This window comes from Nematolebias whitei, chromosome 22, assembly GCF_014905685.2.
Source record: "Nematolebias whitei isolate Nwh7 chromosome 22, NemWhi1, whole genome shotgun sequence".
NCBI classification, from domain to species: domain Eukaryota; kingdom Metazoa; phylum Chordata; class Actinopteri; order Cyprinodontiformes; family Rivulidae; genus Nematolebias; species Nematolebias whitei.
The window spans coordinates 22,165,670-22,184,506 of record NC_056519.1 but is presented as its reverse complement, the minus strand read 5'-3'; the positions used below and the strand labels follow the sequence as shown (position 1 = coordinate 22,184,506).

At 38.7% G+C, this 18,837-nt stretch overlaps 1 protein-coding gene across 1 annotated transcript in view; it reads left to right on the top strand.

Moving 5' to 3' along the window:
* LOC119428537 (anoctamin-1) overlaps positions 1–18,837 on the top strand; it is a 65,350-nt gene that overhangs the window by 41,047 nt on the left and 5,466 nt on the right. Inside the window, exons 11-17 of the mRNA XM_037696220.1 lie at positions 1,210–1,370; positions 3,874–3,956; positions 4,246–4,332; positions 7,133–7,216; positions 7,315–7,371; positions 17,795–17,873; positions 18,045–18,290. Coding sequence (XP_037552148.1) covers positions 1,210–1,370; positions 3,874–3,956; positions 4,246–4,332; positions 7,133–7,216; positions 7,315–7,371; positions 17,795–17,873; positions 18,045–18,290 — 797 coding nt within the window. The remainder of the gene's footprint in view (positions 1–1,209; positions 1,371–3,873; positions 3,957–4,245; positions 4,333–7,132; positions 7,217–7,314; positions 7,372–17,794; positions 17,874–18,044; positions 18,291–18,837) is intronic.

Below are 18,837 nucleotides of genomic sequence, written 5' to 3'. Positions count from 1 at the left end.
TATATATATATATATATACCCTTCCCACACTCTTGCAATTTTCTAAACAATGTTTCTAAAATCTAAACGCTCTAAAAGAGCATAGAATGTCATGATTTCAGCTCTCTGCTTCAGCTTGGCCACGCCCACTTCTCCGCTCTGCATGGAGATCAGCTGATTAGCTGCAGAAGGGAGTTTTTTCTGCTGTGTGTGCTACACAAAGGTGCAGCAGGAGCTAAATAATTTAAAATAATTTATTTTAAATAAAAATCCCATGCCGATCATGCAGCTCATCCATCAGTCAGCCAGTTGTGTGTCATGTCCAATCTTATTTGGAAAACCGCGATAGAGCGAGTCCACGATAAACAAACCGTGAAGTAGCGAGGGGCTACTGTGTGTATATATATATATATATATATATTATATACAGAATTATGTTATTATGAATTTTATTATGCTGTATTATACAGAGCAGAATATCTAATATACCACTGGATGGAGTTTAATGAAATCTTTAAAAAATAATTATTAGCTGTACTAGTACATCTACTTCTGATTACCGTTTGGCAGTAATCCAATTTAAAATGGCTACCACAGCTAATCAACCTCAGCAAAACACAGAAAAGCTATAACTCAGTCAATTTTAGACATGCTGACCTATGACTTGATGTGGTAGTAGCTGAACTTTATTCACAACACAGTCTGAGAACTAATAGAACGTGCGACGTTGCACTCGAACGCATTATTATTTTGACCAAAACAGCGACAACTCTGTCACTTCTCAAAAACAGATGATCTTCGTTTACTTCGGTATTTGTGAAATGTTTTTTTTTTTCACTTTCTATAGAGTCTCACTAAAAAGCATTCCGATTACCAGAATGGAGAAAATTAGTTTTAATTTTCACCTCCCAGTTTAATGGATGCACAGCTGCACATTCACGCATGCATGAGACAGGGATTGCCCAGAGATACCTGCTCTATCCGGCTTTAGTCACGTTTGTGTGGGAGGCACACAAAAGGTAGAGCTCGGCAGCGTGTGTGTCATCAATTCAACCCACACTAACTTTGAAAAGGGGAGAAATAAAAAACAACTAAAGTCCATTCATTTCTTGTCCTTTTTGCTGCGATGGAAATCCCAGCCTCTCCTTAACGCCATGTGTAGTTACTGTTGACATGTTTAACTGCAGAGACTCTCTGGCTGATGTTTTTTCTTTTCTTTTCCTGCATCAGTTTAGAGATGTGTGACGATAGTCTCAATTTCACCATGTGTCCTCTGTGTGACGGGGCATGTGACTACTGGCACCTCAGCACCGCCTGTGGCACGGCCAGAGCTTCTCATCTCTTTGATAACCCTGCCACCGTCTTCTTCGCCATCTTCATGTCCCTGTGGGGTGAGGTTACAAGTGTGCATGAGCGCAACTGTGTGTGAGGAGCGTGTGTTTGAGAACTGGAGAACGGGCGAGCTGCTTGTGTTGTTAGTGTCATGTTACCTCAAAGTGAGCAAATGCTTAGTGTAACAGTGTAAAACAACACAAGTTCAAAGGGTAACCCTGACAACAGGCATGTTTGCATGTAAAACATGGTCTGAAACATTAAGAAAACTCAAACGCTTTTTAATAATTGCTAACTTTAAAAAATGTTTTCTGAATTCTGAATAAAACGTAATCAAGCATACACAAATTCACATTGCAGTGGCAGTTCTCGATGTCAGTAACCTGTTTCAACATCTAAAAGTCAGAAATCTGTTGGTAATTATGATTTTATGCAATAATCATCCTCTTCTACTTGTTTCTGGTTGACATGTTCCCGTGCAGTTTCTTTCTACGGAGGCCCACAGGGGTCATAGTAAAAGTATGAGGTTGTAAGAATGAATTCCCTCTATTTATTGATGCTTGTTCAAGCGTTTGCTAATAGACATTATTCTGTTAGAGTGTAAGCAATGAATCGTTGTTTGGGTTGATTCACATTGAAAAGTTGGACACATACCTATTTCCAGCTTTACTTGAAAACAAGCTACCAGGCCTGTAAAACTACAAACATAACCTCCTGTTACTTCACAATATTTAACAATAAACAACCCTAATCCTGAAAATGCAGTTATTTTCAAAACCTCATAAAGCTACATTTGATTCTTTATAGAATATAATAAAGTGTCAAATATAAATTGTCAACACATCTGTGAGAGAACTGGGTATAAAAAGAAAATTTCAGAGAGTCTGAAACTCTCAGAAGTAAAGATGGGCAGAGGTTTGGCACTCTGTGTAAAACCATGTCTGTAAATAATGCAACAATTTCAGAAAGATGTTCCCTAATGACAATTTGGGAAAAGTTTACATATCCCATTGTCTACAGTTAATAAAACTAAAAGAGTTCAAGAATATGGAAAAATCTTTGAGCTCAGAGGCTTACAGTATATATTGGATAGTGGGGATCTTTTGGCCCTCAGGCAGTGCTGCATTAAAAGCCAGTGTGATTCTGGTGTAAACATCACTGCACGGGCCCAAGAACAATTCAACCTTTCATTGTAATTAGACATAATTCACTGTACCATTAACAAATGCTGCCTCAAGCTTGATTGTGCAAAGAGGAAGCCCAATCAATCAATTACAAGTTTCAGAACCACAAATACTCCCATACAGATATGTCTTTTTCAGGGAAGGCCTTGCTTATTTCCATATTCCACTAACTACAAGATTACCTTAGCTAATGCTAAACAGGTATAAAAAAATCAGCACAAGCCAACGCTAAATCGCTTAACTGCTAAAACAACTGTTACGCAGTCTGTGTCACACGTCTTCATCAGTGTTGCCAGATCTCGCAATAGAAACAAGCAACCAGCTCTATGAAAACAAGCCCCAAAAAAGCCCAACTGGCAACCCAACACATTGTGTAAAACAGAGGCCGTTTTTAAACAGTATAATCATACATATAGCATTATACATAAACAACAGCAAAATTTTGCTAAACACTTTGAATAACATACTTTTAAGCGCTGGTTAAAAAAACAAAGTAACAAATATGTAAATCATATTTTTCTGCATATTTTTAAAAACAAAACATCCCAACATCTGCGTGTGAGTGGAGCCCCCCTAGTGGTCGGCCACAGTATGAGTGTTTGTTTGAGTGTGCACCTGTTGTCTCATCGACTTGGGCGGGAGCGGTAAATGGGAAATGAGGGCATGGAAGGGACAAACTACCTACTACCACTCATTTTTTTGCTTTATTGTGCAAAGCTGGGAGATAATCAACTAGTTTCACTCGGAAAGAAAGTCAAGCCCAAATAAGCAACTTCACATTCAAAACAAGCCCAAAGTCATTTATAATAATCGGACTTGGCAACACTGGTCTTCATCTCCTTCCAGTTGAAGCTGCGTCGACCAATCACATCTTGACACGTCTGCACGTAGTCAGCCAATAGCGTGCCTAACGGACTCTTCGAGACACGCCCACAACAGACAGGAACTGGCTGGTGGACTTAAAGTTGACGGAACCTGTTTTAGTGGAAGCCAATTCTGCTAACGTTTTCCAAAATTTGCAAAAACGCTAACAAATGAAAAATTTGTTCCACTATTAGCAGTTAGCGGATTAGCAGAACAGTGCCCACCACAGCCAGGCAGTGCTAACATACACACTGCTTCCATTACAACATCATGACTTCATAGTAGAGGAGTACGGGCGTGGTTGCATAAAGTTTTTCCACAATAATTTTACACATTCTGTATAAAAGTCACTTCAGTGTTTTTCACTTTGAGATGTAGTTATGGGTTTATGAAAAAAACTTTTTTTTAGTTTTTCTAGGTTTGCTTTGCTCAAATAAAGACTTCTGTAGATGATAATCCTATGTGCGATGGATTCGACTGTTGTTAAGTTTGTCGTATGTTGGTGTGTCTGTAGCTGTGCTGTTCCTGGAGCAGTGGAAGCGTCGACAGATTAGTTTGAGCTTCAGCTGGGATCTGACAGGCATGGATGAGGATGAGGTAAATACTCAAATCTCATCAGCCATGCTCACATCATAATTATCATAATAATAAATACTTTTTTTTTATCCAAGACTTTTCTAAGACCTCAGCATTCTCTGTTTATTTAAGGACAGAATTGCATTCTGTGGAGACACGTGGTCTTTTATGGTAATTCGTGTTATTTAAAGCGTGAAAACCCTGTGTGAAGACCATTTTCCAAACTAGGCTGAAATATACGTTTGCAGTGAGTGAACTACCGAATGTTTAGCATGTGCATACGCAGAAATACTCCTTTTGTTTTTGTCAGGAACACCCCAGGCCAAAGTACGAGACCATCCTTCTTCAGAAACGGCAGAAGAAGCAGGAAAAAAAGAAAAAGAAGAAAAAGAAAGAGGTAGGAATTTAAAACCATGTTGTCAAGCGTTAGCAGGGTAACACTTTACAATAACGTTCACAAAATTTGATTAACTACTAGGGAACACCTAAGGAACAAATCAGGAGCTAATGGGTAGTTAACCAATACATACTGGGGAACACACAGCCAAACCTTATTAGGGGACTACTGGTTAGTTACCTTGCAAATGAAGAGGAACTAATCAAGAAGTAATGGATAGTTACCAAGAAAACCAAAAATGAATGAATCAAGAGCTAATGGGAAGTTAACCAGTATTTACTGGAGAACACACAGCCAAGCCTTATTAGGGGACTACTGGTTAGCTACCTTGTAAATGAAGAGGAACTAATCAAGAACTAATGGGTAGTTACCAGGGAAACCAAAGATGAACGAATCAGAAGCTATGGGGTAGTTAACCAGTAATTACTGGAGAACACACAGACAAGCCTTCTTAGGGGACTACTGGTATGATACCACAGAAACAGAGGATACATTCTCCATGTGAGTTCTGAATAAACCCTGCACCAGTGGTAACTACCAACTAGTTCTAGATTAGTTACTCTTTATTTGCAAGGTAACTAACCAGCAGTCCCCTAATAAGTCTAGGCTGTGTGTTCCCCAGTAAGTACTGATAAACAACCTATTAGCTCCTGATTTGTTCCTGATTCGTTCCTGAGGCGTTCCCTAGTAGCTAATCAAATTTTGTGTACCTTATTGTAAAGTGTTACCGATTGCAGAATAAAATACAGCACAAATGGTAGGTTGATTATGGAAAGTTGCAGTAATTATGCATTAAAATACCTTGATGTGTATATTCTGTCAGCTTACACTTTCTCACAGTCAGAATCAGATACTTTTCAAAGATCCAGATGTTTGGGTTTGCAGTTTATTTCGCCAATATTAGCCAAATAATCTAAAGACGGCTAATGATCTAGATTCACTGAGTAAACTGGATCAATGGTGAGTCCCAAACGGCCCACAGACCACGGTGACGGATGAATCTGTGACCGCTGAGGGAAGCCTGGACATACATGATGGACACATTTCCTGCAACTGTTTTAATTGTTTAATAGCTTTATTGCAGTTCAAAAAAACATTTAGATCCCATAGTGAGGTTAACAACTATGTTTATTTTTAACTTGTGATCGTAATCTTTATTTGGTACTGTTTAAAGAGCAAGAGTGAGAAAAGCAGTCAGCTTGGAGGGCAGTTTGTTCCCTGCAAAAATACCCACCACCCGAGAAAATCACTAATATACCGGCATTTAAAAATAAGTGTATATGACTTTAGTAATGTCCTGCCTTCAAACGATCACATGTCAAGTGTTCAAATCCTGCACATGCTCCAAAGGCATGCATGTAGATGAAGACAGTAGGAGACTGGTCCACCTGCAATCCTGACCTGACTTCAATGAAGTGCACGTGAAGAGGTTTGCAATAAAATGCACAAGGACAAGAACCTATTCTCTTGTATACCTAAAGATGTGTTTGCTGAAAGAATGAAACAAGATCACGCTTGAAATGCGGAATTACAGTGATCAACTGTTGGCTTCTGGGCTAAATATGGCTGATGAGGTCTTTCTTTCCAAGTATGAAGTTATTATTACATCAAACACAACGCAGTGGTTAGTTTGGTCACTCACAACATTTTATTATTGTTCTTAGCTGCTTGCAGCTAAACCCTCAAGTATTAATGTATCTTAGGAAGATGCGAGAAGCTCTGAAAGGCAGCAAGCCACAACAATACAGCTGTTGCTATATTGTGGTTCACTTCTTGCGGCTTCACTGTATTGCAAGTTTTTTAGTCCTGTGTTTTTTTTACATTGTTTGTCCCATACAGGCTGTGCAGTACTGTACATTCATCTCATCATCATCTTCATGGCCAAAGTGTTTGAGTATATGAAGTGTTTATAAGAGAGTGTGAAAGGTTTGTAGTAGTGTGGAAAGGGTTTATATAAATAATAAAAGATAACGCCGCTACTCTGCAGATTTTCACCTACCTTGGTCGCTTTAATACGACTTATAGCCTACCCATGATGCTCCATGTCCCGAGCCCATTTCTTCCTTGACTTTCTTGGATGGTGTAAGACCTGGATACACTACCAAAACCCTTCATTACTTCAACTGAAATTGGCTATGTAATTTGGAAGCCACAATGTTCTTATCGCACTTCTAAAGACCTCACCAAGACCCTGCAAAGAATATCTTCTTTCTGTTAATGTTTTTGTAGTGAGGTTCAGTTCAGTATGAAAGGGGATTAATCATTGGTTCCCACACTGTGACTGGGAAAATTCCAGACTTTGAGCACGTTTTTTAATGACCCCTGGTTTATCTGTTGATATCCGTGATGTTAGAATGTATTTAAAGTGTTGTAACAAGAAATTCAATTAGTAGAAAATGATTCAAGTTTTACTATTTCCACTTTTTATAAATGCGTTGTGGACCAGAAATGCATAAATGGATGTTTTTGGGGCAAAACATGAAACATCATAGATTCAATGTAGTTGCGATAAGGAGCAAACAGCTAGATGAGCCATTTATCCTCGTTATAAACCAGATAAAAATAGGTTGTTAGGTCTACTGTAAATACTGGGCAATAAACGGCATATATATAAATGTATGAATCTATAAGTTTGTCCTAAAACTGACTGAAGCCCACAAACCTCTCAGAGAATTTGGTTTGACACAGCCATGATTGTAATGGTTATATTGAGAGGTCAGAGATATGTCCCAGATATTAAAGGTTCCTAATGGGCTTTAGAAACATGTGTTTGTGTGTGACCTGTTCTTCTGTCTTGCAGCCTGAGAAGCAGGAGGACGGGACAGTGACAGGGAAGGACAGATGGAGACAAAAGCTGCTGTCTGCCATGGCTGGAGGAGTACCGGTAACCCCTCCTTTTCTCCTCTCCTTTGCATGTCCTTTCCCTCCTTCCTCTCCTTTTTTCTGCTTTCCTACCCGTACCTTCGATTTTCTACCCTGCAGGCTGCTCTGTCTGTTCTTCTCTTCCTGTCCCATCCTCAGGCTGATACCACTTCTCAGGTATTTGTTTCTGCAATTTTTCTCTTTCTTTTGCAGTATTTCAGACAACTGATGGTTAAAGTGTAAAAACTTTCCCTGTGAGGTGAAAAGGATTCATTTCTTCACCGTCTGTTGTCTGGATGGCCTTGCATAACCTTGGCTGTAGTTTCTGTCTTTACATTTTATCTTCATATGTTTTCCTATTTGCCACTGACACAATCTCATACCAAAATACCTGTGGTGCATATGTTCATACCCACAAGAAATACAGACGTTACATCCTAGCATCCTATTGTAAGTGAAACTGCTTGATACTGAATACAACCCTCCCATCATAGTGCTTGGGAATGAAAACACATTAATCCATGACTTCAAAAAAAGACCTCAACCCATGCACTCCATCTTTAAAGGGTCTTACTCTTCTATAAACTTTAATGCAGCCTGAACCGCAACGTGTACCCCCACAATTTTATATCACGGTGTCGAGCCATGATGTGTGCTATTACTTTATTGGTGTTTCGAGTTACTATAGCAACGTAATTTGCTAACAATTATGTAATTTTTCTCATTGAAAATCACTGACAGAACTCTTGACAGCTTCAAACTGGTGAGTGAGGTCACATGACCTAGATAAGGGCTATTCAACTAAACTGCTCAGGGGGCCACAGTTACTGAAAGTCAAGAGCTCAGGGGCCGGACATCCAGCAGTTATTGTCATTAAGTAAGTTTGTTTTATGGTTTAAAATGTAGTTTTATTTAAAAATTAACCCATTGGTTCGGAAAGCTCTGAAAAGAATGAAGAAAGGGAAGGCAGTAGGACCTGATGAAATACCAGTGGAGGTTTGGAAATGTCTTGGAGAGATGGCAGTAAGGTTTTTGACTCAAATATTCAATGGCATATATGAGGGTGAGAAAATGCCTCAGGAATGGAGAAGAAGTGTGCTGGTGCCCATTTTTAAGAACAAGGGTGATGTACAGAGTTGTAGCAACTACAAGGAAATTAAGTTGATGAGCCACACGATGAAGATCTGGGAGAGGGTTGTGGAAGCAAGACTTAGAAGAGAGACGACTGTGAGCAGCAGTATGGTTTCATGCCAAGAAAGAGCATCACAGACGCCATCTTTGCTTTGAGAATGCTGATGAAGAAGTACAGAGAGGGTCAGAAAGAACTCCATTGTGTCTTTGTGGATTTAGAAAAAGCATATGACAGAGTGCCAAGAGAGGAGGTGTGGTATTGTATGAGGAAATCTGGAGTGGCAGAAAAGTATGTTAGACTGGTACAGGACATGTATGAGGACAGCAGGACAGTGGTGAGATGTGCTATAGGAGGGACAGATAGCTTCAAGGTGGAGGTGGGAGTGCATCAAGGATCGGCTCTGAGCCCCTTCTTGTTTGCTCTGACGATGGATCGACTAACAGATGAGGTCAGGCAAGAATCCCCATGGACGATGATGTTTGCAGATGACATTGTGATCTGTGGTGAGAACAGGAACAGGTGGAAGAGAACTTGGAGAGGTGGAGGTATGCACTTGAAAGAAGAGGAATGAAAGTCAGCCGTAGTAAGACAGAGTACATGTGTGTGAATGAGAGGGAGGCCGGAGGAGACTCTGAACAAAACACAGATTAACATTTTTAGCCATTTTTGTTCAAGACGACTGCCACAGCGACCTCAGAAAACACGAAATTGACTATAACGCAGTCATTCGTTGAGATATTGAGCTGAAATTTGGTTATGGTTATAGCTGAGAGTGAGTTATTATGCATTCCTGATGAAAATCAAAAATCCAAGATGGCCACCTAAGCTAAAAAAACAATGTGATAACAATTTAAAAGGATATTGAGTCACAGTGAAGTCCACACATTGACTTGCTGTAGTAATCACACTCAGTGAACTGCTCTTTTTATTTATTATATAATATTTATAACAATAGAAGGTTTAACATTTATTAGACATTCCTGCTCGATTAGAGCTACTCAGTTATCAGCACATCGAGTACAGCTCAGTTAAAAAATACACTTTTTCCTGACACTTCCAAGCTGATGGTGTTGGCAGCATGATTTGTGGCAATTTGTAAATAATTTTTGGGTATGGATGAAAGAGAGAAAAAAAACTGTTTTTTTTTTGTTTTGTTTTTTTTACATAACAAGACAACGAAAAACAAAGAACAAAAAAAAAAGAGATATGAAGAAAACAGAGAGACAGAGAGAGAGAGAGATGAGTGGGAGTGATGCATGCTGGGCAGAAAGCCAGGTGTAAGTTTAGTGACCATCACTATGGCGACACACGATTCTCCTGCTCACACTCCTGAATGTTTGGATTTACTGCCTAACACCACTAAAACGAGCTTTAAAATCAAATAAGTAAATTATTTTTCAAAGGTAACACTGAACTGAGCTTCACACGACACCTTATCCTGTAAGACCTCATATAAACTCAGCCTGCTAAACAAAGTTTACATGAGTCCAAAACTAAACTCTAGTCTTAACGTAAAGTGGCTTTCTTAAACACTGACTAAACTGAGATTGATATCTGCTGCAACGTAATTCTCAATGGGGTTCAGGTCCGGTGAGTTGGCTGGCCAGTCAAGCACTGTGGGCATTAAACCAGGTTTTGGTGCTTCTGGCAGCATGGACAGGGGCCAGGTCCTGCTGGAAGATGAAATCTCCATCTCCATACAGATCCTCAGCAGAAGGAATCATGAAGTCCTCTAAAACATTCTGGTAGACTGTTGCAGTGACCTTGGATTTAAGAAAGCAGAGTTTACCAACACCTGCACTGAACATTGCACCCCAAATCATGACCGACTGTAAATATTTCACACTGGACCTCAAGCAGTATGGGTTCTGCTCCTCACCCTTCTTCCTCCAAACCCTTGGACCTTGATTTCCAAATGAAAGACGCACTTTACTTTCATTGAAAAAGAGGACCGAGGAACCCGACAGTTGTAGCCCATCTTCTGGATGCGTCTGAATGTGGTGGTTTTTGAAGCTGTGACTCCGCCTCATTCCACTCTTTCTGGATCTCTGCCAGATTCTGGAATCTTCTCTGTTTGATAATCCGCTGAAGCCCATGGTCATCTCTTTTGCAGGTGCATCTTCTCCTGCCACATTTTGTCCTTCCACTAGACTTTCCACTGATATGCTTGATATGCTTGAACACAGCACTCTATGAACAGCCAGCCTCCTTAGCTATGAACTTTTGTGGCTCACCCATCCTATGGAGGGGGTCAATGATGGTCTTCTGGCCAGTTATGTCTGTAGTCTTCCCCATATTGAACCGAACAGAGACAATTGAATCAAACTGAAGCAATTTAATGACACCTGAGGAAACCTGTGCAGGTGCTTTGAGTTTAGTAGATGATTAGTGTCACACTCAGTTTAAAACATTCATGTCCTGCAACATTTGGGCTGATTTCTCCACAGTATTCTAATTTTTTGAAATCCTGTTTTCGTGGGTTTCATGAGCTGGAAGCTCAAATTATGTAAAAATAAACAAATAAATACTTGAAATTGTTTAAATTGTGGACCCTGAATCTATCATCTATTAAAGATTAACGTTTTGAATGGAATTATCAGAGAATCAGAATCAGAATGCCTTTATTGTCATTATACGCAAGTACAATGAAATTAAGAGCCACTCCTTTTTTTCAGTGCAAAAACACGCCTTAAGAAAAACACACACTAAACACTAAACACACACTAAAAATATAAAAAAATGTAACGCAATATAGATATAATAGCACTATGAAAGTAAAAAATACAAGTATTTCACACTTATGTTGCACATTATGGATATTAGTGAGGTAGTTAAGGTGACTGGGGGTATGACGTCAGTAGTATTGCACAATAGAAGTCCAGGGGTTTGGGAGGTTAGATTATTAAATCAGTGCATGTGAGTTCAGTGTGGTGATGGCTTTCGGGAAAAAACTGTTCTTGAATTTGTTTGTTCGTGTTCTGATGCACCTGTAGTGCTTCCCTGAAGGTAACAAGTCCAACAGTTCAAAACCCGGGTGTGAACAGTCCTTGATTATGCTTTCTGCTCTGTTGAGGCAGCGTGATGTGTAAATGTCCATCAGGGAGGGGAGAGGGCAGCCACTTATCTTTTGTGCTGTCTTTACTCTCTGAAGCCTCTCCCTGTCAGCCAGGGTGCAGCTGCCGTACCATACTGAGATACAGTATGTCAGCAGGCTCTCGATGGACGAGTGGTAGAAGGTCAACTGCAATTTGGTGTCCAGGTTGTGCTTCTTAAGGACTCTTAAGAAGTGTAGTCTCTGCTGAGCCTTCTTGATGACCGCTGTGGTGTTCTCTTTCCAGTTAAGGTCAGCAGAGATATGGACACCAAGAAATCTGAACGTGTGAACCCTCTCCACGCACTCGCCATTGATGTAAAGAGGGGCTAGGTTGGTGCTGTGCTTCCTGAAATCAATAATCACCCCCTTGGTTTATTTGATATTCAGAGCCAGATTTTTCTCTGAGCACCAGGTTGCTAGCTCCAGGACCTCCTGTCTGTAAAATGTCTCATCTCCCTTAGAGATTAGTCCGACCACTGTGGTGTCACTTGATGATGAGGTTGTATATATATATATATATATATATATATATATATATATATATATATATTTTTTTTTTTTTTTTTTCTTATTTGATTCCTAAATACACCATGATTGTGTGCAGGTGTAATAGGTGGGACCTTCAGCCCCACATCTTGGGTTCATAGACTGTGCTTCCAAAAATACAACGTGGCATCATCTGTAAACGGGATATTATGGCTTCACTTTTGAACAGTGGAATTATGTTTTATTTATTGTTAATATATGTTAATGTTTTAAATCAGGGGTGGGCAAACTTTCGGACTCGCGGGCCACATTGAGTTCTACAATTGGAGCGAAGGGCCAGAAACAGATGGATGAAGTATTTGTGTGATGTTACTCCCCAGCGCAATAACAGCTGCCGGGACGCTATTAATTATGGGTGACCCCACCTTCTGCACCACTCAAGCAGCCACTAAATTAGGATTATATGATAGAACAGTGATTTTATTTACAATAGTGAAATTATTGCCTTTGTGGAGTCTTCCCAACTTCAGGCCCAAACATCAAACTAAACAAACCACTGTATTTTCTCTTACCTGAAGAAAAATAAAATGAACCAAACCACGTCTCTTACCTCACGATGTTAATGGAATACAGGAGAAAAGTCTAAATAAAGTGTCAGCTCACCTCTACAAACTCCTCACAAAACTTTTTACAACTACAGGATCTAAAGTTGATGACAGGCCAGCTGCAGCAGGTTGGGAATGGAAGCAGACCTCTTCCTCCTGCAGCTCCTCTATGCAGCATCACAACAGAGAACCTCCACAATAATTCACGTTTTTGATAATTCACACACTATTAACAGTTTCACACACGCACACACACAAAGCATGACTTACTGTGATTCCTGATGCAGTGAAGAAAAATAACATCCTGGTCGAGGTTTTCCTTTCACTTTCTCCTGGATTCTTGTCAGCAGCCCGACATGTTTTCCACTTAAACTTGTTGATCCGTCCGTTGTGACACTGAAGTTTACTCCTCAGAAGCTTCATTCTCTCATGACAGCAGACCGTTATAAAAATCCTCTCTCCGTGTTTTTCCTTTCAGAGACTCCAGGGTCAAAAACACCTCCATTATCTCAAAACTGTTGTTAATCCCACAGATTAAAAAATAGGAGATGAGAAGTGTCCTTTATTAGTTTCATCCAGTAAACCGTAACTTAAAGGACTCTCTCTGCCTTTTAGCTTATTTTACTAAATCTTCATCAATCAGTTCCACAAGGCGAGTCACAGTCCTGCGTGATAAACCGATTTTTCTAACTTGTCTTGGCCCTCCGGACACAACAGACCTGCTCTGTTTTTAACAGGTTTCTTTTTAAAAATCGCCATCGGAGAAAGTCTTGCTAGCATATCCTGATGCATGCTCAATAATCCAGGTAGAAAAATCTACAAAAGTGAAATCTGGTCCTCTGGACATTCAAAAAACAAATCAAAGCAAAACAACAACAACAAAAAAGGATGGCCCAGCACAGAAGATCAACATCATCAGGCCAGGACTCTGCGGTCTACACTCATCTCCAGGCCAGCGGTCACTCTTTCAGGGATGAAGATGTTCACATCCTGGACAGAGAGGAACGATGGTTTGAGAGGAGTAAAGGAGGCCATCTTTGTGGAAAGAAACCGTCCATCATTAAACAGGGGTGGAGGCCTCCGGGTTCAACTGTCCCCCTCTTACAATGCTGTGATTGCTAGTATCACTCAGCCCTCTGTGAACAGTAAACAGCCATCAGTGTGCTAATGATCCATTGTTAGGCTGATGGTCCTTCTTGAGCATGTGATCAGCTGGTTTTGGTTGTCAGCAGCAAACTGGTTGATCCACTCTGAGAAGGTGCTATTTAAGAGACTGAGCTGAAAACAGCACCTCAGACTGAGGAAGTCTCTTGGATGAGAGACGAAACGTTTCTACATTTTTTTTGTTTTTTGAATGTCCAGAGGACCAGATTTAACTTATTTAGCTTGCTAGCATAGTTAGCAAGTGTACTCTTTGAAAACCGCAACAGTTTCTTGGCATAAAAACTTCCTTTGATTGGACCTCAGTGAAACAATATGTTGTTGTCCACGCCATTTTAAACACTCGGCACTCACTGTACACTTTTCTTTTCTTTGATAAACACGTTTTTACAGACAAGTTCGTAGGGCAAAGTAAAAATAAAAGCGTAGAAGAAATTACTTCTTCTCCACTGTTAATTTGCCTGTAATCCACGCCAGTGTCTGTAGTGCGCCTCTACTGGGGAAATACTGGAACTACAGGTAAAACGACACCAGTTTTTTTTTTCCTATTAAATTCAGTTTTTTTAAATATAATTTGAACCAGTGGCAATTTTAACCTCTTTTTGCCTAAATTTTACCTCAGCACCCCTGAAAAATAAAGTATAAAAAAAATAAAAATAATAATAATTAAAAAATATATATATTTTTTTATATTGTCCAAATTTCGGCAGGCCAAATAAAAAGCCCAAGAGGTCGTATGTGGCCCGCGGGCCGGGGTTTGCCCATGCCTGTTCTAAGTAGTTTAGATCTGTACAACTAGCAGCAGCTGTGATGGTTTCAGTGCAGCCTGGGACACTTCTGGCAGGAATATCAGATTATTTCTGCTAGAATTACCATGTAAAGCAAAGTTAACAGCAATATAGAAGATTATCAAACTTCTCAATCCTGGATGACAGAGAATGTTCATCAGCATTATGTGAAAACTTATTTTGCTTGATGACAGTTGATAATAGTTCTATTATTATAGATCTTTTCTATACATTCCATATTTACTCTTAAAAATATCTCAAATTAAATTTAGGAACTTTTGCTTTTATATTTGTGTGCAGCCCTCTGCTTACATTTAGCACAATGCAAGTTTCAACGCTCAGATTAACAGGCACCAAATGTTTTATAGTGTATGATACTGGACACACCCTTGTATAATGGGATTATTTTTTTCTAATCATAGATCCAAATACATATCATGACACCAGGCCAATATCACCAAGTAGTTTCCCAATTTATGTGCTCATTTAAAGGCTATAATTATTTTTGGATTACGTATAATTACTTATTTATGAAAAAATATCATTTTGTTGTAGAAAAACAAGATTATGATGTACTGCTGGCTCTGCTTTCATCATAGAGACAGAGGACAGAAACGAAGACAGCGGCAACAAGAAAAAAACCTCAGATTTTCTGTCATGAGATTTTGTTGGACATTCCTTAGTGGGCTTTATAAGCCAAATATAACAGGTGACCCATTTACAGCCTCCCCTGCTGATGGCTGTGCCCACCACACACTCAGACTTTAACCTTGTCTTTTAGTGTTCCACTCGCTCACGTTTTCCACCCTGAGTGTGCGTTCTGAGCATTTTGTGTGTAATTTACAGCTCGAATACTTCGTCAGATGTTTGATTCTTAAAACAATAGTTTTTCAAACAATTTTACAAAAAGTCTTTTTTTTTTTTTATCACAGCAACAACTGACTCAGCTGCGCTAATAAAAATAAATCTTGGTCAGTTTTAACGTAAAGTTAATTTTTGTAACATTACAAACTGTATTAAAAACACTAAGTGATGCAGCTGTTCTGAAATTAGAGGGCATCAGGATAAATAAGACTATTTTTTTTTACATTTTATTTAGAGTTTTTTACATAATCGAACATTCTCCACCTTCATTAAATACTATATTAATATGTCTAAAACTGTGAATTTAAAAAAATAAAATAAAATAAAAACAAAAAAAGCAGAGTCTATATACAACTTTTCAACAAAAAAAAATATAGTCATAATAAATATAAAAAAGCTGCAAAACTTCAGGACAAAATTTTCTGAAAGTTACAGCAATCCACTTTATCAAGTTGCTACATATATTTCAACACAGCGCCACCTTTGGTCAAAAAGAGCAGAGGTCATTTGAAGGACAGAGGTCAACTTTTCCATAATACTGCATATACTTGCTTGACCCTCCGTTTCCATTCCAATTATTGTCAGGGTTTCAAGTCATTCCAATTTACTGTAATTAGTGTTTTTGACACCAATAATAAAACACGTATTATATATATTTAATTTGCATTGAAATCCGCATTTAACATAACCCCCAATGAGTAACAGATGGCGCCTCCATCCCCAGAATGTTCTCAAGCTCCACCTTGTTATCCCTCCAGTATGTTTGGATCACAGGACAATCACAGAATGTGTGTATGGTCACCTATTTTCCTGCATTTTCTCCAGCAGCATGCGATCGAGGGAACTTTTACAAAGTTAGAAATGTTAAGAGGGGCGTGAAAATACCTCATTTTTTATTTCCAGTCCAATTATTTCCATAATTGACTGTTAATCCCTCTATGGCTGTCTTTCCACAGGTTGTCCCCATACTTGATCTTCTAGAGAAACATTTAACTCCATATCTCATTTTTTAATTATGTATTGAATATTTTAAAGCTTTACAACACAGCATAGCTCAAACAACAACATAACAGCTCAGACCCAATGTACCACATAAAACACATTAGAATGAAGGGGAAGAAGAAAAAAACACACAATATATTACGCTAAAAAAATCCTTGCAGCATAATAGCTGAGATTTCAGCTTCAACATAATCCAAATATGGCTCCCATACCTTGAGGAAAAAGTCTGTCTTGTAGTGCAAAACGCATGTCAAATACTCTAATGGTACTAAGTCCTGTAGTATCCTTTGCCAGCCTTTAACAGTAAGTCTTCTCGCACTAGTACATTGTATCAAAATATTTTTCCTTGCCGCCAACGTAAGTATGCGATATAGTTTTTTTTTATCATTTGAGATAACATTTTTATCCAGCAGCCCTAAAAGTAAACACAAAGGATTCATTTGTACAGATATTCCTAATATTTTCCGTATCTCACAAATTACATCAGACCAATATATTTTTTTTTGCAACGACAAACACGACCAAAAACAATTTGTCAAAGTCCCAATTTCTGTTTTGCACTTAAGACACATGGGAGAGAGATCAGAACCAAAATAGTGTCTGCGCTTTGGAGAAATATGCATCGGATTTGAAGTTGTATTGATTTCATTCTGTTGCACACAGAGATGGATTTAGCATATTTCCAAATCTTACTCCAATCTTCATCATTGATACGCACTGACAATTCACGCTCCCAGTGTGTGTAAAGAGGATAATACCTTGTATAGCATGCTTATAGACATCTTCGTATTTTCCAGAAATAATGCTCTTTCAACTGATGAGACTACCAGATTCCTGCCAAAGTTGTATTATGCTAAATATAATGTCGTAATTGCAGCTAATGAAAGAGGTCTTGTCTGGGGGAGATTATATTTCACGGATAATCCCATTTCTCTTTAATATAGCAGGAATTCTGGTGCATAAATATGTATGAACATACTCACTTAAAGTTTTGCAAGAATGATCTGTGAATTTATGCCCAAACATTGAATTTGACTGTTGTTTTTTTTAACCATGTCATTAAATTGATGCATGGTGAAATCTAGTCGGCTTGTAAAGTTGGTTGTACAGCATCAACATATTCACTAGATGGTGGAGTTGCACCGTCAGCTTTAAGCTGCACCTCCTCCGTCTCTGTGCCTGCGTGTGTGTGGGTCCATGTATGTTTCCAATCATTAATGCTGAAGGAAACAGAGTCAAATATGTTTGGATGGAAACTTCTTGGTTCGAATTTTGTCCACGCCACTTTCCAGATATTTAAGGTTTACTGTACTTATTTAACAACAACAAAAAAATCCACTTATTGTTTTTAAAGGTTTTCCTGCAGAAATTTGTCATTTTTTTTCAACAATTATTCCGTCAAAGATCAAACACAGATTCCTCGTCGTTCTTTTTCCCCTCATTGTTTTCCTGTTGCTGTTTCTCTCAGGCTGGCGAAGATAAGTTGACCTGGAAAGACCGTCTACCTGGATACCTCATGAATGTTTCCTCTATTCTTTTTATGGCAAGTACAAAAATCAGATTAGTGCTGCACTAAATGCTTTCTCAGCATCCAAGGATGGGAGTTGTTTGAATAAAAAAAAAAAAAATACAAACTGTCAATGTGCATAAATCAGTATGGGAGTGACCTACATTTATTTAGTCTTTCAAATAATACAGTGATGTCACTTTCTGGTCAGTGTGGCTGACTTATGTTCCCTGTGTTTGCTTTCTTTGCTTCCAGTTTGGACTGACATTTTCTGCGGTTTTTGGTGTGATCATTTACCGCATCACAATTTCAGCCCTGATGGCGATGAGCCCCGATCCCGAGACCAAGTCCAACCTTCGTGTGACGGTAACGGCTACTGCAGTCATCATCAACCTTGTGGTGATCCTGATTCTGGATGAAATCTACGGTTCTGTGGCCCTGTGGCTAACTGAGCTAGGTACAACAAAGCATGTAGTCACTTTAGTGTTTTGTTTACAGATAACTTCAAAAGTGTCACATTAACCAAGTACTAGCAACACAAAAATATATATAGTACAGTAAGTGTAAATTCTATACTATACTATACTATGCTATGCTATGCTATGCTATGCTATGCTATACTATACTATACTATGCTATGCTATGCTATGCTATACTATGCTATGCTATGCTATACTATACTATACTATACTATGCTATGCTATGCTATACTGTACTATACTATGCTATGTTATGCTATACTATACTATACTATATTATACTATACTATAATATACTATACTATGCTATACTATACTATGCTATACTATGCTATACTATGCTATACTATACTATGCTATGCTATGCTATGCTATGCTATGCTATGCTATACTATACTATACTATACTATGCTATACTATACTATACTATACTATACTATACTATGCTATGCTATACTATACTATACTATACTATGCTATGCTATACTATACTATACTATGCTATACTATACTATACTATGCTAT